At 42.0% G+C, this 16340-nt stretch overlaps 1 protein-coding gene across 8 annotated transcripts in view; it reads right to left on the bottom strand.

The window, feature by feature from the left end:
* The window catches only part of unc79 (unc-79 homolog, NALCN channel complex subunit), a 32680-nt gene that overhangs the window by 709 nt on the left and 15631 nt on the right, over positions 1-16340 (bottom strand). For 4 of the 8 annotated variants that reach the window (XM_076877485.1, XM_076877486.1, XM_076877490.1 and 1 more), the window contains 30 exons: positions 15978-16057; positions 15707-15855; positions 15424-15581; positions 14371-14552; positions 13974-14175; positions 13683-13868; positions 13030-13098; positions 11231-11568; positions 10945-11127; positions 10630-10792; positions 10280-10429; positions 8886-10163; positions 7918-8019; positions 7413-7529; positions 6821-6923; positions 4677-4817; positions 4500-4538; positions 4260-4372; positions 4023-4108; positions 3465-3638; positions 3169-3237; positions 2976-3086; positions 1671-1775; positions 1488-1565; positions 1275-1364; positions 1000-1175; positions 694-877; positions 382-585; positions 155-232; positions 11-52 (listed from right to left, as the gene is read on the bottom strand). In XM_076877485.1, coding sequence (XP_076733600.1) covers positions 11-52; positions 155-232; positions 382-585; positions 694-877; positions 1000-1175; positions 1275-1364; positions 1488-1565; positions 1671-1775; positions 2976-3086; positions 3169-3237; positions 3465-3638; positions 4023-4108; positions 4260-4372; positions 4500-4538; positions 4677-4817; positions 6821-6923; positions 7413-7529; positions 7918-8019; positions 8886-10163; positions 10280-10429; positions 10630-10792; positions 10945-11127; positions 11231-11568; positions 13030-13098; positions 13683-13868; positions 13974-14175; positions 14371-14552; positions 15424-15581; positions 15707-15855; positions 15978-16057 — 5150 coding nt within the window. The remainder of the gene's footprint in view (positions 1-10; positions 53-154; positions 233-381; positions 586-693; positions 878-999; positions 1176-1274; positions 1365-1487; positions 1566-1670; positions 1776-2975; positions 3087-3168; positions 3238-3464; positions 3639-4022; positions 4109-4259; positions 4373-4499; positions 4539-4676; positions 4818-6820; positions 6924-7412; positions 7530-7917; positions 8020-8885; positions 10164-10279; positions 10430-10629; positions 10793-10944; positions 11128-11230; positions 11569-13029; positions 13099-13682; positions 13869-13973; positions 14176-14370; positions 14553-15423; positions 15582-15706; positions 15856-15977; positions 16058-16340) is intronic. The other 4 variants (XM_076877487.1, XM_076877488.1, XM_076877489.1 and 1 more) reach the window with 4 other exon arrangements.

The raw sequence follows: 16340 nt of genomic DNA, 5'->3' as shown, positions 1-16340 counted from the left end.
AACCACTTACCTTAAGATTTGACTGAATCATGGGTAGCCACATAGGAATTAACTGAAAAAAGAAATGGAGATGAATAAATAAGCATTATTCTGCATGTTACAGAGAGAATATACAGCACTGTCTGCATGGAAGGACACTGGACTTATAGCAAACCTTGACAAAGATGGTTGAGTTGCATTCCTGCAGGGCCTCCATTAAACTAATGACATGAAGACACACCATCTCTACCATCTGAGAGACAAATATGAAATAGACTTAATTTTATGTAACATATTTACTGTTTACTCATAATATTAAAAGAAGAAAATCACCATTCTTCCACAGCGACAGTCCTGACTGTCTCAGACGGATGTTTGCAAAGGATACCGCGCAGCACTTACAACTTTATTGTGGGCCATAAGCTGCAGGATGCTGGGTGTAACCCGACTCCAGAACTCGAGGCCCGTGAGGATGGCGCTGGAAGAAAACTCTGTCTGGTTCTGGTTCTGCAGGGAGGGAGCGGCGGCTGCCTGCTCGCAGTAGATGGTCCACAGCTGGGCGAACATGAAGGCGTGGAACAGGGAGCACATGTGCAGCACCGACGTCTGAGGATAAGGACCGAGACCAAAACTGACAAGGCCATTGTGGTTGCCACAAATCGCATCTGGAAAAATCTGAGTGTGATCATTTGAAGAGATTTGTGTCTGCCAGACCTTCGACTGTTCTGGGAAGCCAATCAGGATGACGATAAGATGGTCTGCAATGTGGGAGCCAGCGTCGAGAGGGATGGGCATGCAGGAGGTGGAGCCCTGGTGCAGGGCACAGTGCGTCAGGGAGCCCAAAAGAAGCCAGGACAGCTGACGAATGTGGGACACGCACTCAATGAATTCTTTTGGCCTAGAGAGAAAGAAAAAAATGAAAATGAGTTCAACAAATCAATTAACAACACAGTGTGCATTTCTTCTTTCACCATTCATTTTTCTTATTAAGTCAGTCAGTCTTAGTCTCATCATTTTTACCCTTGTTGCATGGTGGATGGCGGATGATAAAGCCAGGGAAGATAACGCACAACAGCTTTGTTATCGCGGTGATTGCCTTTGCTGATCTCCATGGCTGCGACTTGTGCCAAGCCCACTTTCAGGTTGCCCCCAAAGGTGTCCTCGTGCAGTGGCTGACAACAAGCCTTCATATGGCTCTGAAGAGCAGATTTGGAGTGAAGAAAAGATAAGGATGAAAAACAAAACTCTCCACATGAGACATGTCCAAATTGTAAACTCACACACAGAAGACTTACTTTAAGTTTGGTTAGTGTGTGCATATCTGCAATAAAGTCCAAGAGCTCACTTATATATTGCCGCATGCATTCCATTGCTGCCGTCGTGCACTGTAGAGAGAAACAGCAGTTTATCCTTTAGGAGGAATCACAGTGGAGCCTGTCTATATTTCCTGCTGTTTTATGAGCCTGATTTTAATAAGACAGTGTAGCACACAACGATTTAAGTCTCACCCCCGGCAGCGTTGAGATCATGTGCTTTTGGATGATGGTGGATTCCGCTAGCCGTGTGCCGATATCTGCACAAACAAACTGGCAAAATCCACATGGAGTTATAGAATTGCAGTCAGATTGAATTGCTGTGATTTTCTGGCTCTCGTAAACCGAGATGGATAAGAGAGATTTTTGTTTTTTTACCTGAACCAGAAGTAACAAGTTTGTGTCAGGCAGAGGAGACTTGAACTTGAGAGCCTGCAGGAGCTCTAACACCACAATGCGGGACATGTAGAACTTATCTCTCTCCTGGATGCGAGAAGATAGAGAGTGTAGTAAATGTACTGATGCAGCAAGACTGCCTTTTTCTATTATCACTCTGCCTTACTCATGCTGCGAGGAGAGCATAAACTCTGTAGCTTGAATAGAGGGGGAAGGACAGGCAGCGAGAGGGGAGGGAGGAAAGCCGGGGAGACGGAGAATAGTGAAAGCCGAGGAGTAGATTTAGGCCAGTCCAGATCTCTCCTCCCAGAGTCCCAGGCAGCTCAGATGAGGCTGTCAGGCAGCCTTCTCCCTCCCGGAGGACAGGCTGCTCTCTTTGTTCATCCCTTCCACACAAAGCCCAGCTGCCTGTTTACAAACCACACTGTCATCTTCTGACTTCCAGTTTGTCTCTCGCTTTCTTTTTGTAGTCATGTTTGCTTATGTTAGGAGCAAGCACATGATCTTCTGCTCATGCACAATGCAGAGCTGACAGTTCTCACTGCGTGGCTTGCTAATGCACGTACCTGGATGCAGCACTCTGGTGATTAAAACTTAATGGAGCATGTAAGTTTGGAAAATAGCAAATTAAAAGGCCGTTCTTAAGCCACAAGGCTCCTCATCATACAGGGCGATGCAGAGGTGACAAGTGATGCATGATGTGACCAACTTTAGTAGGTCCAGAGAGCTCTAATGTGTGTCCTTAACACCTGACCTCCAAAACTGAACTGAGTTGAAACAAATTATTGAAAATCGGCTCTTCCCTGACACCTCACCTTACCATTAAAAAAAAAAACGGCAGAGGGTAAAGATCCAAAAGCAATCATTCACAGCAACTCTGAGTTTTGAAATGAGGATATTATAAGGTCAGGAATTAAAGCGGCTGTAAAAAAAAAATCAATACCACAAGAGGCATAAACCACGCTGTGCTGACAGTGGTGGAGGACTGAGGATTCATCTGTCCGAACAGTGCAGACAGCCCTGGCTCCATCGCCGTCTGAGGCAGCCACGGAGAAACACACCATACATCCTCGGTCCTAGCACACCAACTAATCATGTTAATCAATACTGGCTGATTGCCTACTTAATCATCTGTGACACACGGCCACATTTCAGGCTGACTGGAGTGTCGGGGAAGTAGGTGTAGCACCAAAAAAAGTGATGAGTGAGAGAGCAGCAAACTGCAGATTAGTTTGAAGGGTTTAACTCTTTCAAGACTTCTTACAAGCTGCAGACACACAAAAGTACCTTATTGAAGGCTTTGTAACAAAGTCCACAGAGCTCCACAAGGTAGGAGAGACCGAATGTTCCATACTGGATGACGAAGCTCAGCAGCTTGGAAAAGGGCTCCAGGAGACTCTGTGTGATGGAAGAAACGTAGAAATAGGTTAGTTATTAAAGGGCAGAAAGAGGAGACACTGACGTTCTGCTTTGAACTTACCCGAGTTGCATTTGTTGTTGGGATTTTCAGCAGGCAAATGATAATCCTTAAACTGGAATCCATAGGACACTAATGAGACACACATTGAAAAATATGTTGACCTCTCCCCTGTGCTTGTGAGGGTTGCAAATGATTGCACACTAATTTGACCTCCAAGGTAAAAGTGTCAGAGTCAAATCAATTACAGTTTTAAGACTCTGTCCTTTTAAACCATACGAGTGCACCGCTGGATGCGTTTTCCTCCGACAGTAATCACATAAGACCATGACTAAGTACTCGGACGAGTTGATATCTACCTTCAGAGGAAGCACAGAGGGCAGTTTTGTGAGGAAGGTCTGGAACTGGTTGCAGATGGTTGTCCACAGGTTGCTGGGAGAGTCCATGGGGAGTGCCTCCATGAAGGTGGCAATGTTGTCCAGGCAGTGCAGCATTGTGCCCCCTGCTGGAAGATTCTTTTTGTTGTTCAAGCCCTGGGAGGCAGGGAGGCATAAACCATAAAAAGGGGTTATATAATGACATTCTATAAGTGAAGATATTTCCATCATTTCACTCCTGATCAGTCACAATGCTCATGATGAGAGCAGTGGATTTAGGACACTGAAGTACAGATGACTGCACGGATGAGCGCGTGCATCAGTAGGTTCTTATCTTGCCCATTTTTATTTAGATATCAGTACAATAAACTAGCAGAGGAGTGCAGATCAAAGCAGGTTTCCTGAAATGCCCAGATGATGTGATGTTTAAGATGGGCCTACGCTGCACATGAAGCTGGCGACATCAAATCTTTTGCTTTGACAAGAGCTCCTCCTGCTGGTTGAATGACTCAACACATCAACATGAAGAAAAAATCCCACCTCGAGGAGCATGTTGAGAGCAGCAACAGAACTGAGCTCATTGAAATCTATCAGCGAGGATGCAAGTGTTCTCAGAAAACTTCCATCTGTTAAAAGAAAAAGAAGGGAGCAGTTTATACAATGGGAACTTATGATGTTAGATTGAATGTTTAAAAGTAGCTACATTACAATAAAGTGTGAAGCTAAGTTTCTTTTCTATGACAAATTTAAGCTGAATTTTCAGGTTTTTAAACAGACCTTTTATGTTGCTCTGGAAGAGCTGGGGCAAGATGCCGTTAGGAGCCAGCTGGTGAAACATACAGCGCAGGAACTGCTTGGCTACACCTGCTACATTCCCTGGGATCAACATACTGCAGGACATCGCAGGGAGAATGGCTGTGTTAGAAGGGCAGTCACACTTGACATATACTATTAAAGTCATCTATAAGCACAGTGAACATCTGCACACATTGGTGTTATGGCTTTTATGTCTCATACCTCTCAGCTTGTCCAGAAAAATTGCCACTGGATGCCAACCTGAGAGAAGTCAAAGCAGCAGATTAGGACTCAGAGATGAATTATGCATGAGCTCTAAGAGTGAGTTATGAAACTTCATTTAACGGTGAAGTGCTGTGTGGATGGAGATTGCAGGGATGGTTACTGGAGCTGTTGTACCTGCCCACAGACTGCATGATGTCAAGAAGCATAGGGGCAGCCAAATCCGGGCTGAGGTGAATGAACATGGAAAGAACCACCACAGCGAGGCTGAGAGTCTCCTCATCATATTCTTCCAGAACAGCTGCACAGTCCCGACACCTGAGACATCACACGGAAATACACCAGGCTAGATTTAGCATAAAAACAGATCTATTTTGCTCATTTTAAGATTCAGGTTTTTTTGCGACTCCACTAGAAAAGCTTTGCACTATCTAAAGTTTAGTACTCGGTCTGTTGCAGCCCCTTCAATCATCCACAGTCTGCAACAAGCAGTTTTAACTCGCCTCTCTTTAAGCTCATTTTTCTGATTGGCTGCCCTTCACAAACTGCTTGATCAGTGCTCACAGCCAGAGCTGTGTGCATTGGATGACCATATTAGGAATATCTCTTCTCTCTGAAATCAGGATAGAAAAAAAACTGGGTGAAATTGAGTGCTTTGAGCAGTCTGAGCCCTAAGCTTTTGGCTATTTTGTACCTAGTCATTATATAAAACTTTGACCATGTTTAATGTGAGCACGCAGCACTGTAACAGCAGCCCTCAACACCTCCAATCCTGTATAATCATCTGAAGCCTGTTAGAATATTTATTCTTTAAGTGTCACATTTATTAACTTTAACTAATCGAGTTGTGGCCGATGACTGCCCCTCCCTGAGCCCGGTTCTGCCAGAGGTTTCTTACTGTTAAAAGGGAGTTTTCCCTTCCCACTGTCCCCAAAGTGCTAGCTCACAGGGGGTCATTGTAGGGTCTAACTTACAATATAATGCGCCTTGAGGCGACTGTTGTTGTAAATTGACACCATATAAATTGAATTGAAAGTTCAGTCCTTAAAAATGTAACCACAGTGTTTACAATAATACAATAATAATTTACTTTTTTAAATTAAACTTAAAAAGAAATTAAAAGAATAAATTCCTACTTCCACTTAGTGCTGTTTGGCCAGCTGAGCCATTCAACTTCAATATGAAATAATGTCAAAATGTTTGAAGAGAGAATTATCAAAACTTAGGGAAAAACCTTTTTCCCTAAGAAAATGGCTTAGACGCACTTTTCTGCTTTCCTGCAAAGTCATCTTCAAAACATTGTTACTCTTTTACCAACATCTTTAAATATCCAGACAGGGAAGGAGCCACCCTGTTAAATTTACTGAGATCAACAGCAGAAGGTTTAAGAACCGATAAATATGTGAGAATGACTCAGTTCTGTAATGTGTTTTACAGCCTGGTGGACTGCAGGTTCTTAATGTGAATGATGTGATGAGGTTAAAGCCAGTGCTTCCACACAGGGGTGCGGCTGTTTCTTTCTATCGGCTGATTGCAGCTGCTGCTTCATCACTTGCAAAGCCAACAAGCAATGTGTAGAACACTTCTTTCCAGACACCCTTTTTAACTTTTGCTTTTTAACTCCAGGGCGTGACGGAGACCAGCTCTGATGCATAATTCCAATTCAACAAGTTAAAATAAAAAGCTGCAAAAATTAGCTCTGTAGGGAATTTTGATGGGAATATTTTAGGAATTTTTCCAAAGCTCCTACAAAATCTGACATTCTGAATCCTTTTCAGTTCTCTTTTAGTTCATTAGAATCAGAAACTTTATTGTCATTGTCATGAGAACAACGAAATTAAGAATGGTCCCCGATCATTGCATCATCCCTAGCAATATCAAAATATAAATAAAACAATAAAATTCAATAAATAAAATAGATAGAATACTTAAAATACTAATAAGATATAACAGTAAAACATTCACATACATTCCCACACACATGCTTCAGACCGTGCATAGATTAACACAAGAGTGGCGTGATGGACATTTTTTTGTAGTATTCAGATGTGTTATTGCAGTTGGATAACAGCTGTGTTTGAGTCTATTACTGTTAATTAGTGGCAGCATTTACCCTGAAATAGCAGTTATACCACATGGACATAATGTAAAGACAATGTGATCTCTGCTGTCACAGGATCTCGAGCACTTGGGCTAAAAGTTAGTTTCTGGTTTTATTGTTGTTGGCACCAGTACAAATAGATTTGCAATTCTCCAATAAATCAATAATAGTTTGACTTTAATACAGCTTGATAGATATAGCTACTAAGTGATTGATTCACCGGTCAGACATCGTGGTAGGCTGCTCGTCAATGAACTCCTCGGGTGCAGGGACGAACATGCTGACTGTGCTCGGTGCTGAGAGGAGACTGGTCTTCGTAGGACCTACAATGGAAAAATATCAGTCATAAAAAACATTTCCTTTTCACCTTGTAGCACACAAGAAATTTGATTGAAGTTTAGATTCAGTGTATTTATTTAAATGAAAATATATTAGGATTAGCTCAAACAGAGATTTTCAAATGAGGGTACTAATACTGCCTGTAATAGGGCATGTACATAAGAGGGCTTTTATTGTAATTTAAAAGCCCTCTTGCATCATCATTCCTCTTACATCATTCCTAAAATAATATAACTAGTTAGTTTATTAGTTAAATAAAAAAGATGTAAATTTGATGAATCACATTTTATAGTCAGTTTTCAGTGTAATGGCTATAAAAACATATAAAAACATCACCATCTATTAGGAGGTGTTTTACTATCCTCTTCTTTTAATTTCAGTTAACTCTGGTGGGTGTCTGGTGTTCTTGCATGTGTTATTATGTCACTGTCTCCTCAAAAGGTTATAACTGAAAAATGTCCACAGTGACTGACCCGTCTCCCAGGTGCAGATGTTGTGTGGTGCGCTGGACTGATGCTCCAGCTGTCTCTTCATAAGCTGGCTCATGGTTAAAGCTCCCAGAGAGCCTCGTTTCACCTGCCGGTACTGAGCTAGAGGTCAGAGAAAGACAAGAAAACAGTACCTGGTTTTAACTGTCAGTATAACTCATTTCAGTCTAACCAATAAGGGTTAGACTTTAGGTCATTTAGCCCTAGTCCTGATTAACTAAACCATTATTATAACAGATTCAAGTTGCACTAGTTATAAATTAAAGCTTAAAACATTACATATTGGTATTTTTTCCTGTGTTGTTAAAAAATGTATATTATGTCATGTTAATTTAATATTTCAAGCTCCATTACAAAATTGTAAAAAGTGAATCAGAGACAAACATATAAATAATAGGTTATGGTATATTAGACATCGCACTAGTAATACACAAAAAACAATTTAACTGAAGTCGGTGAGGAGATGATGTAGTGAGTTTTTGGCTCCTACTTGACACTGAAGAGCGATGACTTGTTTCAGGTATAGCAGCTTCGAGTGTTGGTGCTGAGGCAGATTCTCGTGGCTTTTCCAGGGTAGACATAACTTTGTGATCTGCAAGGCATCAGAATATATACCAGAAGTCTTCCAACAATAATCAGTAATACAATACATAGATATCTAACATTTTTAAGTGATAATTTAAGAGAAAAATTTTTTATATGAAGTTTAGCATGTTGTTACATAATCTCAATAGAGGCATGATTTGGTGCCATGTGGGCAATTAAAGTGCAATAAAAATCTGATTCAGTCTTTTACTTTTACATTAAAACCTCATTGTATAATTGGAAAAGTACACACACACACACACACACACACACACACACACACACACACACACACACACACACACACACACACACACACACACACACAAAAACATGAAAAGGGGCAATGCATGGCAAGAGTGGTTAGTATTTCTGGTAATGAGTGATGATCATTTCGCTCTGATGACAAAATAAGCATTTATTAATAAAAGAAATGCAAGAAAATTGATTTTTTTAAAACAACAATAAGGAACTAAAGAGATAAAATAATAAATGAATAATATTCAGAGTTAAAAGTTGTAAGTAGAGCAATGTACAAAGCTAATTTATAAATGGCTGGTTTAGGCAGCATCTCTGTAGGCTTACGTCACTAAGAAACAGCTGATGTGAGTCAGCCGAATATAAATAAACTGTGACAACACCTCAGGATTGTCTTTTTCTGGCTTAAAGTAGAACTTATGTGTAGTAAATCAGCTACAGTGCTTTAAGTTTAGCTGGAATTATTCTACAATAGTTTGATCTCTTAAAATATTCACTTTTGACCAGACTTGTACAAAAAGTAATAAATAAGATTTTACAAGATTTTCTTAAAAGACATTTTTGAAATCAACAACAGCACGCTCTGGTTTTTGTTCACGTGTCCTTTCTCTTTACCTGTTTCTGCGGTCTGCTCAGCACCCAGCTTGTCGAACGTGTTGAACGAGATGTCCAGGTATTCCCTCTGGATGGCGCTCACAGCTATCTTCCTCTGTTTACGCTGTCGGGGAACAATCTGGATTTTAAACTCAGCTTCATCGTTCTCATCTGCGTTGTCAGGTTTGGGGTCGCTGTCTGCTTCGTCGCCCATATCGTCCTCCTCTTCATCGTCTCCATCCCCTTCTTCTTCGTCATTGCTGTTGCTCTTGCTCTTCTCTGGTGAGGAAGGCGGCTCCGCTTTGTCTTCGGGGATGTCAAGGAAGATAGTCCTGCCAGAGGGACTGGTGCTGGGTCCTATAAGAGTCCTGATTTCTTCCGGGGTCGCACATGTGTCATCTAGCGAGGTGACAGGGACATGTGGGGACTTTCTCAGCAGGTCTCTCTTCTGCTTTAAGGTCATGGGGCTTTCATGGGAGATGTTCTCTGATCGGTCAGGGAGCTCCAGAGAGGTGCTGCGAGGCACACGGATAGGCTCCTTTCCTTCAAATTTCTGCTGTGAGCACCTCTCTCCCACCACAAGCTCTGGGGTCTTTTTGTCAGTGGAGCAGTCCTCCACACTCACCTGAACAACAGGGGACAGTCGCAAAGTGTTGCTGCTTGCAGGAGAAGCTGAGACTTTTGGACTCCCACTAAACTTGGAGCCTATGATGGTGTTAAGATCAAACTCCTCATCACTTTCCACAATCCTCAGAGGTGGTAGCGGTTCAAAGACCAAGGAGTCGCTGTCAGACATGGAGAGCAGCGAATGCTTTTCTGGAATTGAGGTGCAGTCAGAGGAGAGGTCAATCAGGTCTTGATCGTCCTTTCCCTGAGCTGATCCCTCTAAAGAGCCCTGATCTGTTTTGTCATCAAAAGTCTCCATGCAGCTGAGCCGGACCTCTGGTATGACGGGCTTGGAGATGTCAGACTGGCCACCTCGAGAGCCCCGTCGGTCCACGGGATCAACCCGAACTGAAGAGCCATCAGAGGATCCTATCCCATGATACCTGTTGTGGGGAGTAGTAGAGGATGGGGGCAGGACTACAGGGGGCACCTGCATGTCGCAACGATCAATGCAGGACTTGCGCCGATGTTCGTCCAAACTGAATAGAATGGAATCCGTGTTGGAAATATCCAAAGACTTCTGCTTGTGGATTGCCTGTAGCCTCTTTCTCCTGGTGCTCTCCTCCCGCACACAGTGCAGGATGCTATCCTGAAGGGCGCTAGCTTCACGGTACTCTGACAGCTCAATTTCACCTGATGCAAGGAAAGAAAATGAGACCGAATCACAAAAAAATATTATTGTATGATAAAGACTGAATCAATTTGCTTAATATAGAGCGCACTTGACATTGAAAGCCTCTGCCTCTTACTTCTCTTGGCATTCAGCTCTACCGGCTGGTATTTCACAGACTTGCTGCCACCAATTCTCTTCAGGCGAGCAAAGAAGGTCTGTGACTCCTTGTTAGCAGCACCAGTCGGCGTGTCATGGACGTCTGACTCATCAAATACACTGTCCTCTTCTAATGTGGAGAACAAATATGTGAAATGTACTTGAGCGCTGCATTAATGTAGCATTAAAAAGTCATAATCTGCCTGACTGAACAATGTCTTTTCCCTCCTATTCTAGCATAACGATCTATGACATATATCATATTATCATATTCTAATCATCATCATCATCTACTGCTGATACAGACAACGCATTTGCTACTTTTCCCACCTTTTTCTTTCTCGCTATAGCGGCTTATGTTGGAGTTGTCACTGTAGAGTGGTCCTGCTGTAGCATGGGGGCGACAGCTGTGATACTGTGCATTCAGTGTGTTGATGGTGATGTGGATCAAATGGAGGACTACTTTACTGCCATCCATATCTCTGTAAGGGTACTATGGTGCATAAAAACAATGTAAGCTCATTTTGTACAAAAGATTGAAGAAAATATGTCACGAAAACATAAAAAGAAATATCTTAGAGGTTAGGTGGCATTATGTAGCAGACTCAATGTACAGTTATTCATGCAATAAAAAATATTAAGTACCTTGTAAAGGATAACAAGAAGTGCTTTGAGCCACATCTGCCGAATGTGTGGTTTAAGGGCCCACAGGGAGCAACGAGGAGGCTGCTGAAAATAGTGCCTCAGCTGGGGACATGTGCAGTACTTCAACACCTGGACCACAAGAGGGAGCAGCTGCTTTCCCAAACCGATATTGTAGTCCAGTACCTGTGAGCAAATAAGTTAAATTCACTGGCAGTTGCGACGTTCAGGTACTCTTTCGCAATAAGCCTAATATGCAGGTGCAAACATTTGATTATATTTCAGTTACTTGTGCAATGCCAGCGATGAAGGCGTTGAAGCAGGTGGAGGTGCGCATCTTCTGAGGTGCAATCATGAAACAGCCTTCCTGTTGATCATACCCCAGCAGCACATACAGATGACGCTTCACTGTGTTGAAAGCCTTGGCACTACCAATATCTGCCTCAGCACTGCTTTGGTCTTTGGCCATAAATTTCATGAGGACCATGATCAGCTGGTGAACCGTCTGGTGATCGACGCCAGCGTTCTCAGGGAGCAGGTCTCTGATGATGGTGTCATCCTCGGGAGAAGGGGTCTGGCCTGCAAGAGGGGCTGAAGCGTCAGGGTTAATGTGCGGGAGAAAACGTGCTGCAGACAGGGAGATAAGATGGGGAGAGGGTAGGGGTGCGGTAGCAGGGAGGATAACAACACAGAGGTGGAGGGGTGTCAGCTCATCCTGTCCATTTCTCTGCCAAGAGAGTTGGAGCCATTATCATGCTGTATACATACATCACTACAATGTGTTCATGGAATATGTAAATGGGGTAAACGCACAACAGACTGTCTAGTTTTTCGTTCCGTGTCAGGATTGCTTTAGCCCAGAAAGTAGGATGAAAGAACAATGACTGCCACTATAGACCAAACATTATTTTTTATGTACAATAAAGTGCAAAACTCTTCAGCCACCGCTCATTTCTTTATATTTTGCAAAGAAAATAGGCACAGTGACTTATTGAAATATGTGAAGTCATATACACGGAAATAAAGTTTGTCAAACTCTAACAAGCTTGAAATTCAATATTTGGTATGACCACCTTTATTCTCCACCACAGTCTAAACTCTCTTATGGAAGTTTTAAGTAGTCTTCACAAATAGTTCTCCGGGCTTCTTGAAGGACATTCAAAGCTCTTCTTTGGATGTTGGCTGCCTTTTGTTTCATTCTCTGTCAAGATGATGCCACACCGTTTCAATAATGTTGAAGTCCAGGATGTGTTCCACTGTGTGTGTTTTTTCTATGCAGGTATGCTTTTACGGCACTGCAAATATCTTTGGGATCACCGCCATGCAGAAAATAAAGCTGCCAATCAGATGCTTTCCAGAGCATCCAAATCTGACAACACTTTTCTGTGTTCATAATTCCATCACTGGCTGAAATAGAACCCCAAGCCATGACAGGGCACCATGTTTTACAGATGGCTCTTGTACCTCTCTCCCGCCTCCTCCACAGATGTTCACCATGTTAAGGATTCATCACTCCATAAGTCGTTGCTACTGATTCTAAATCCACTTCTTGTGTAATTTGGCATAGTTACTCATAGTTAAACAAGTCTTTTCTGCATGTTTAAACTAAAGAAATAGGAACAAATTAGGTGTTTTTGCACCAGGCTACAGGTAACAAAGTGCCTAAAGATAGAATTTAAAATTGGTTCTTTGCTAATTTGTTGGTTATGTGTAGACACAACACTAGTTCATCATGTCTTTTTTATGCTTGAATGATTCATAGATCATTGTTACGTGGCTTAACATACTGTATATAAAAAACTAAACATTCGTCTAAAAATGGCCGTGTACAAGGGTAATGAGTAAAAGATCTTTCAAAGCAAACGTTTGAAAGACCTTCAGAAAGCCCGGAGAACTATTGCTCAAGAGCACTTTAAAAAATTATTGACCGTCCAGGTCCTTGGAAGCAAAATACAAGGAAATGAGGGTTGTGTTGAGAATTTTCAATAATACTGTATAATACTAAATATTTAATATTTGAACATAGTTTTCATGAAAGTCTTACTGTACTTTTTCTCCAATATGATGAAGACTTGGAATGTTATTTACCTGGCAGGACTTTCTCTATCATATCTCCCAGTGTCGGGGCAGAGAGCTCTTGCCTCGTAAGCCTTAGAGCTAAAAACCACATATGAAGAGCAAGATTTAGGAGAGCGTACATGGGAGGTAGCACAGGACACATGTCTGAGCTTCATCATCTTCCAACACATATGCGCACACAAAGAGACGCGTATACTTTTGATTTAAAGGGCGTGAAATCCAAATGTTATAAAGATTGAGGGCATTTGGATCAACCAGATAAACCTGTGTTTGAAGGCAGCACGAGTATCTCAGAAACTCAGACAGCCTTCTGTGGAGAGCCACAGATAAAACATTTAAGTGAAATGAGCGTCGGGAACATATAAGTGAGGAGAGAAACATTAGGAAAATGGAACAGGACCTTGGTCAAACAGTATTTGCAAATAGAAAAGGATTCTTTTTTTTTTTAAAAGGCAATGATCATCACTTTGTGACAGAATCTATAATGGCAGGTCATTTTCCAAATAGAAAGTTGTTTTTTTATAGACTTCTATGTCATAGCATGTGAGCCAAAGCACTTAAAAAAGTCTCAAATGCTATTTGCAAACACTTTTTAACAACAGACTTTTTGAGACAGGTTAGAAATAAGACTGACAGCCTGACAGCTGATGTCTTCTACTCACGTAGTCGGTTGCTCAGTGACTCAGGGAGTGAAAAGGCTCTTTTAGACTGGGCGTCCGTGCCTCCTTTTACACTGTCACGGAGGGAGCGCACACTCTTCTGCTGATTCCTCGCGAAACGGGCCCGTCGTATCTTCCACATTGCTGTATCACTGAGGTTAGCTACATTGGTTCGTACAGCTGTAATAGCTGTCAAAGAAACAAGGATTGCAAAGCTTACTTGAAGCACTGTTAAGTTGTAAATCTTCTCTTACAGGTGTAAAACATCTGGATGGGGACATGGCAGATACATACTAGTAGGGAAGGGAAACTCTTTGTTGCAGTCCAGGTGCAGCTGAGCCTCCAGAGATAATGTTTCAAAACGGTTGACGAAAAACTCCCAACTAAGCGCGGGGATATCTTTCTTCAGAAAGTGCAGGAGTAGGAGTTTACTGAGAATAATGGGACGATCTCTCACCACAGTGTCAAATTGGAAATCCAGACACAGGCATAAGCCCTAAAAATGCACAACAAGTACAATCCCTTTACATAGAAAATCCATAAATAAAATTTACAGCTTTCAACACATAAATACCAAAACTATAATTAAATGCACACCAACACACCCTGTCTTAGTGAGAATGCTTAATTTATTTATCCTTCACGCGAAAAATAAACAGAAATTTTGTTGCTAAAAACAAGAGCAAAGTACCTGAAGGGATGGCCTCTTGATTGTGTCCAGTAGCAGCCTGGCCCTGGTGGCCACAGCAGGGTTGACATCCTCCACAGAGGCCAGGAAGCAACAGAAAGCGTGAGCCAAGGCATACTTCAGTAGGTGGTTTTTTGTCACTGCACCAATGTCCAGGAAACGACACAGCACTGCTACCTTCTCGACTGAGAGGATTTCGTGAGAATAGAGAAAGAAATGAATTACTGCTGCAGACAAAGACGGAGCAAGTGAGCTGCCAGATGTCTTCATATAATTCCATGATTCAATAAACAGAATCAGCCCAGAGGTCACAGAGGAAGATGACTGAGATGAGTTAATGTTTTACTAAATATTTGTCTTCGCACAATGTGGTGGTAAAACCAAATGCTTCTTTTTTTTAGCAAAGGCGATGCTTTCAATAAATAAAGTGATTTACTTATCATTCCTCAGATTAAAATCTAAAAATAGACGCTGCACTCTTATACCCATGAGCTCTTAGCCAATGTGGTGTTGAGTGCTAGGTGTCGGTGTGGGCGAGTGTGGGACCGTGCAGTGAGTCAGAACACTAGTTGACTTCATTTAGGAATATATTACATGCATGTGTAGATTTATACCAATATTTCTACCCTACTAAATGGATATAATAACATTAGAAGTGCTCATTGGTCATGACACAGATCAACAGCATCGCAAGCTGACATTGTGATGCATCAGTTCACTACTTGGACAGAGCAAATAGCTCCTCTCTGCTAATCACAATGTGAAAAAACCCCTCATTAATCCCACAATTCCTCTTTGCTGCCTGTACCAAGGTAACCATGGCAACACATAGGGGAGATGTGGGCAGGCAGGTTTGGGAAGCCTATTATATAAGCAGATCCTCCTCTCCTCTTCCTGGCGATCCTCATCATTTACAATCGCAACCACAAAGACAAACCATTAAGCCAAAGATATCCATTTTTGATGATCATATCTGCACATGAAGCCGCAAACTGTCTGCAACCATCCTAGGAAGACACGGAGTCTGAAATTTAACGCTGTTACTTTATGACTCACCGGCTTCAAATCGTATTTTCCAGTCTTTGCTGTTGAAGTTTGTGTTGATGAGATTCCAAAAGATGTCTGCCCCGTGTGACAAAGACAGGGCGTGGAGAAGCTGCGGCACGGCCAACGAAGCCAGCTGGCAAAACTCTGATTTCAGCATCGACCACAGACTGAAAACAGAAGAGACAGAAGCACAAATGTCACTTAAGGAGTTAGCACAATTAAAAGCTGTAAACAAAAGCATGCATGAGTTCAGTGTTTTTTCTGCATGAGGAGGAGTGTTCTCTGGACACACCAAGGGATGAGCATCTTCTCCTGGATGTAAGCCAGAAACTGCGGGTGATCCTTACAGGCGAGGTATAAACACTCTCCGTGAAGACACAGGATCTTCAGGCAGTTCAGCATGTTGAACAAAATATCAGGCTCCTCAAACTTTGACATTTCCTGAAAATGCAGAAAACGTGTGTGACTCGCAGTGTAACACATATGCACTCAAATAAATCGAAAGAAACATTTTTGAATGCCTCTAGTCTTTGATTTGATATGCAGTTATTCAGACCAAGCACCTGCAGAATGGTGTATATGAGCTTCAAAGACACAGGTAGCTGCTGGTAGGAGAACTTCTTATCAGAGTTATTCTTCATTGCTGGAAAGAAAGAGAAAAAACAATTGAACTTTTAATTTTGCCTGTACTGTGGCAAAAAACAAGGAAATAGCTCATCCTGTTCTGTCCATCAAAAACAATATCTACCAAGCCTTCCTGCATACTCACAATATCTCACTGGGTTTCTGAAATTTTCTATGGCTTCATGTATATCACTGTTTCTCAGATTTGGTATCAAACTGTTAAACTGCTAAACTGTATTAGTAGAAGTCAAAGTCACAAGCGTCAACTAGCTTAGATATACATCAAGTCCAAAATCCAGTTA

This window comes from Maylandia zebra, linkage group LG19 (assembly GCF_041146795.1).
Source record: "Maylandia zebra isolate NMK-2024a linkage group LG19, Mzebra_GT3a, whole genome shotgun sequence".
NCBI classification, from domain to species: Eukaryota; Metazoa; Chordata; class Actinopteri; order Cichliformes; family Cichlidae; genus Maylandia; species Maylandia zebra.
Note: the sequence above shows the minus strand (reverse complement) of the source record. Positions and strands in the feature narration are given on the sequence as shown.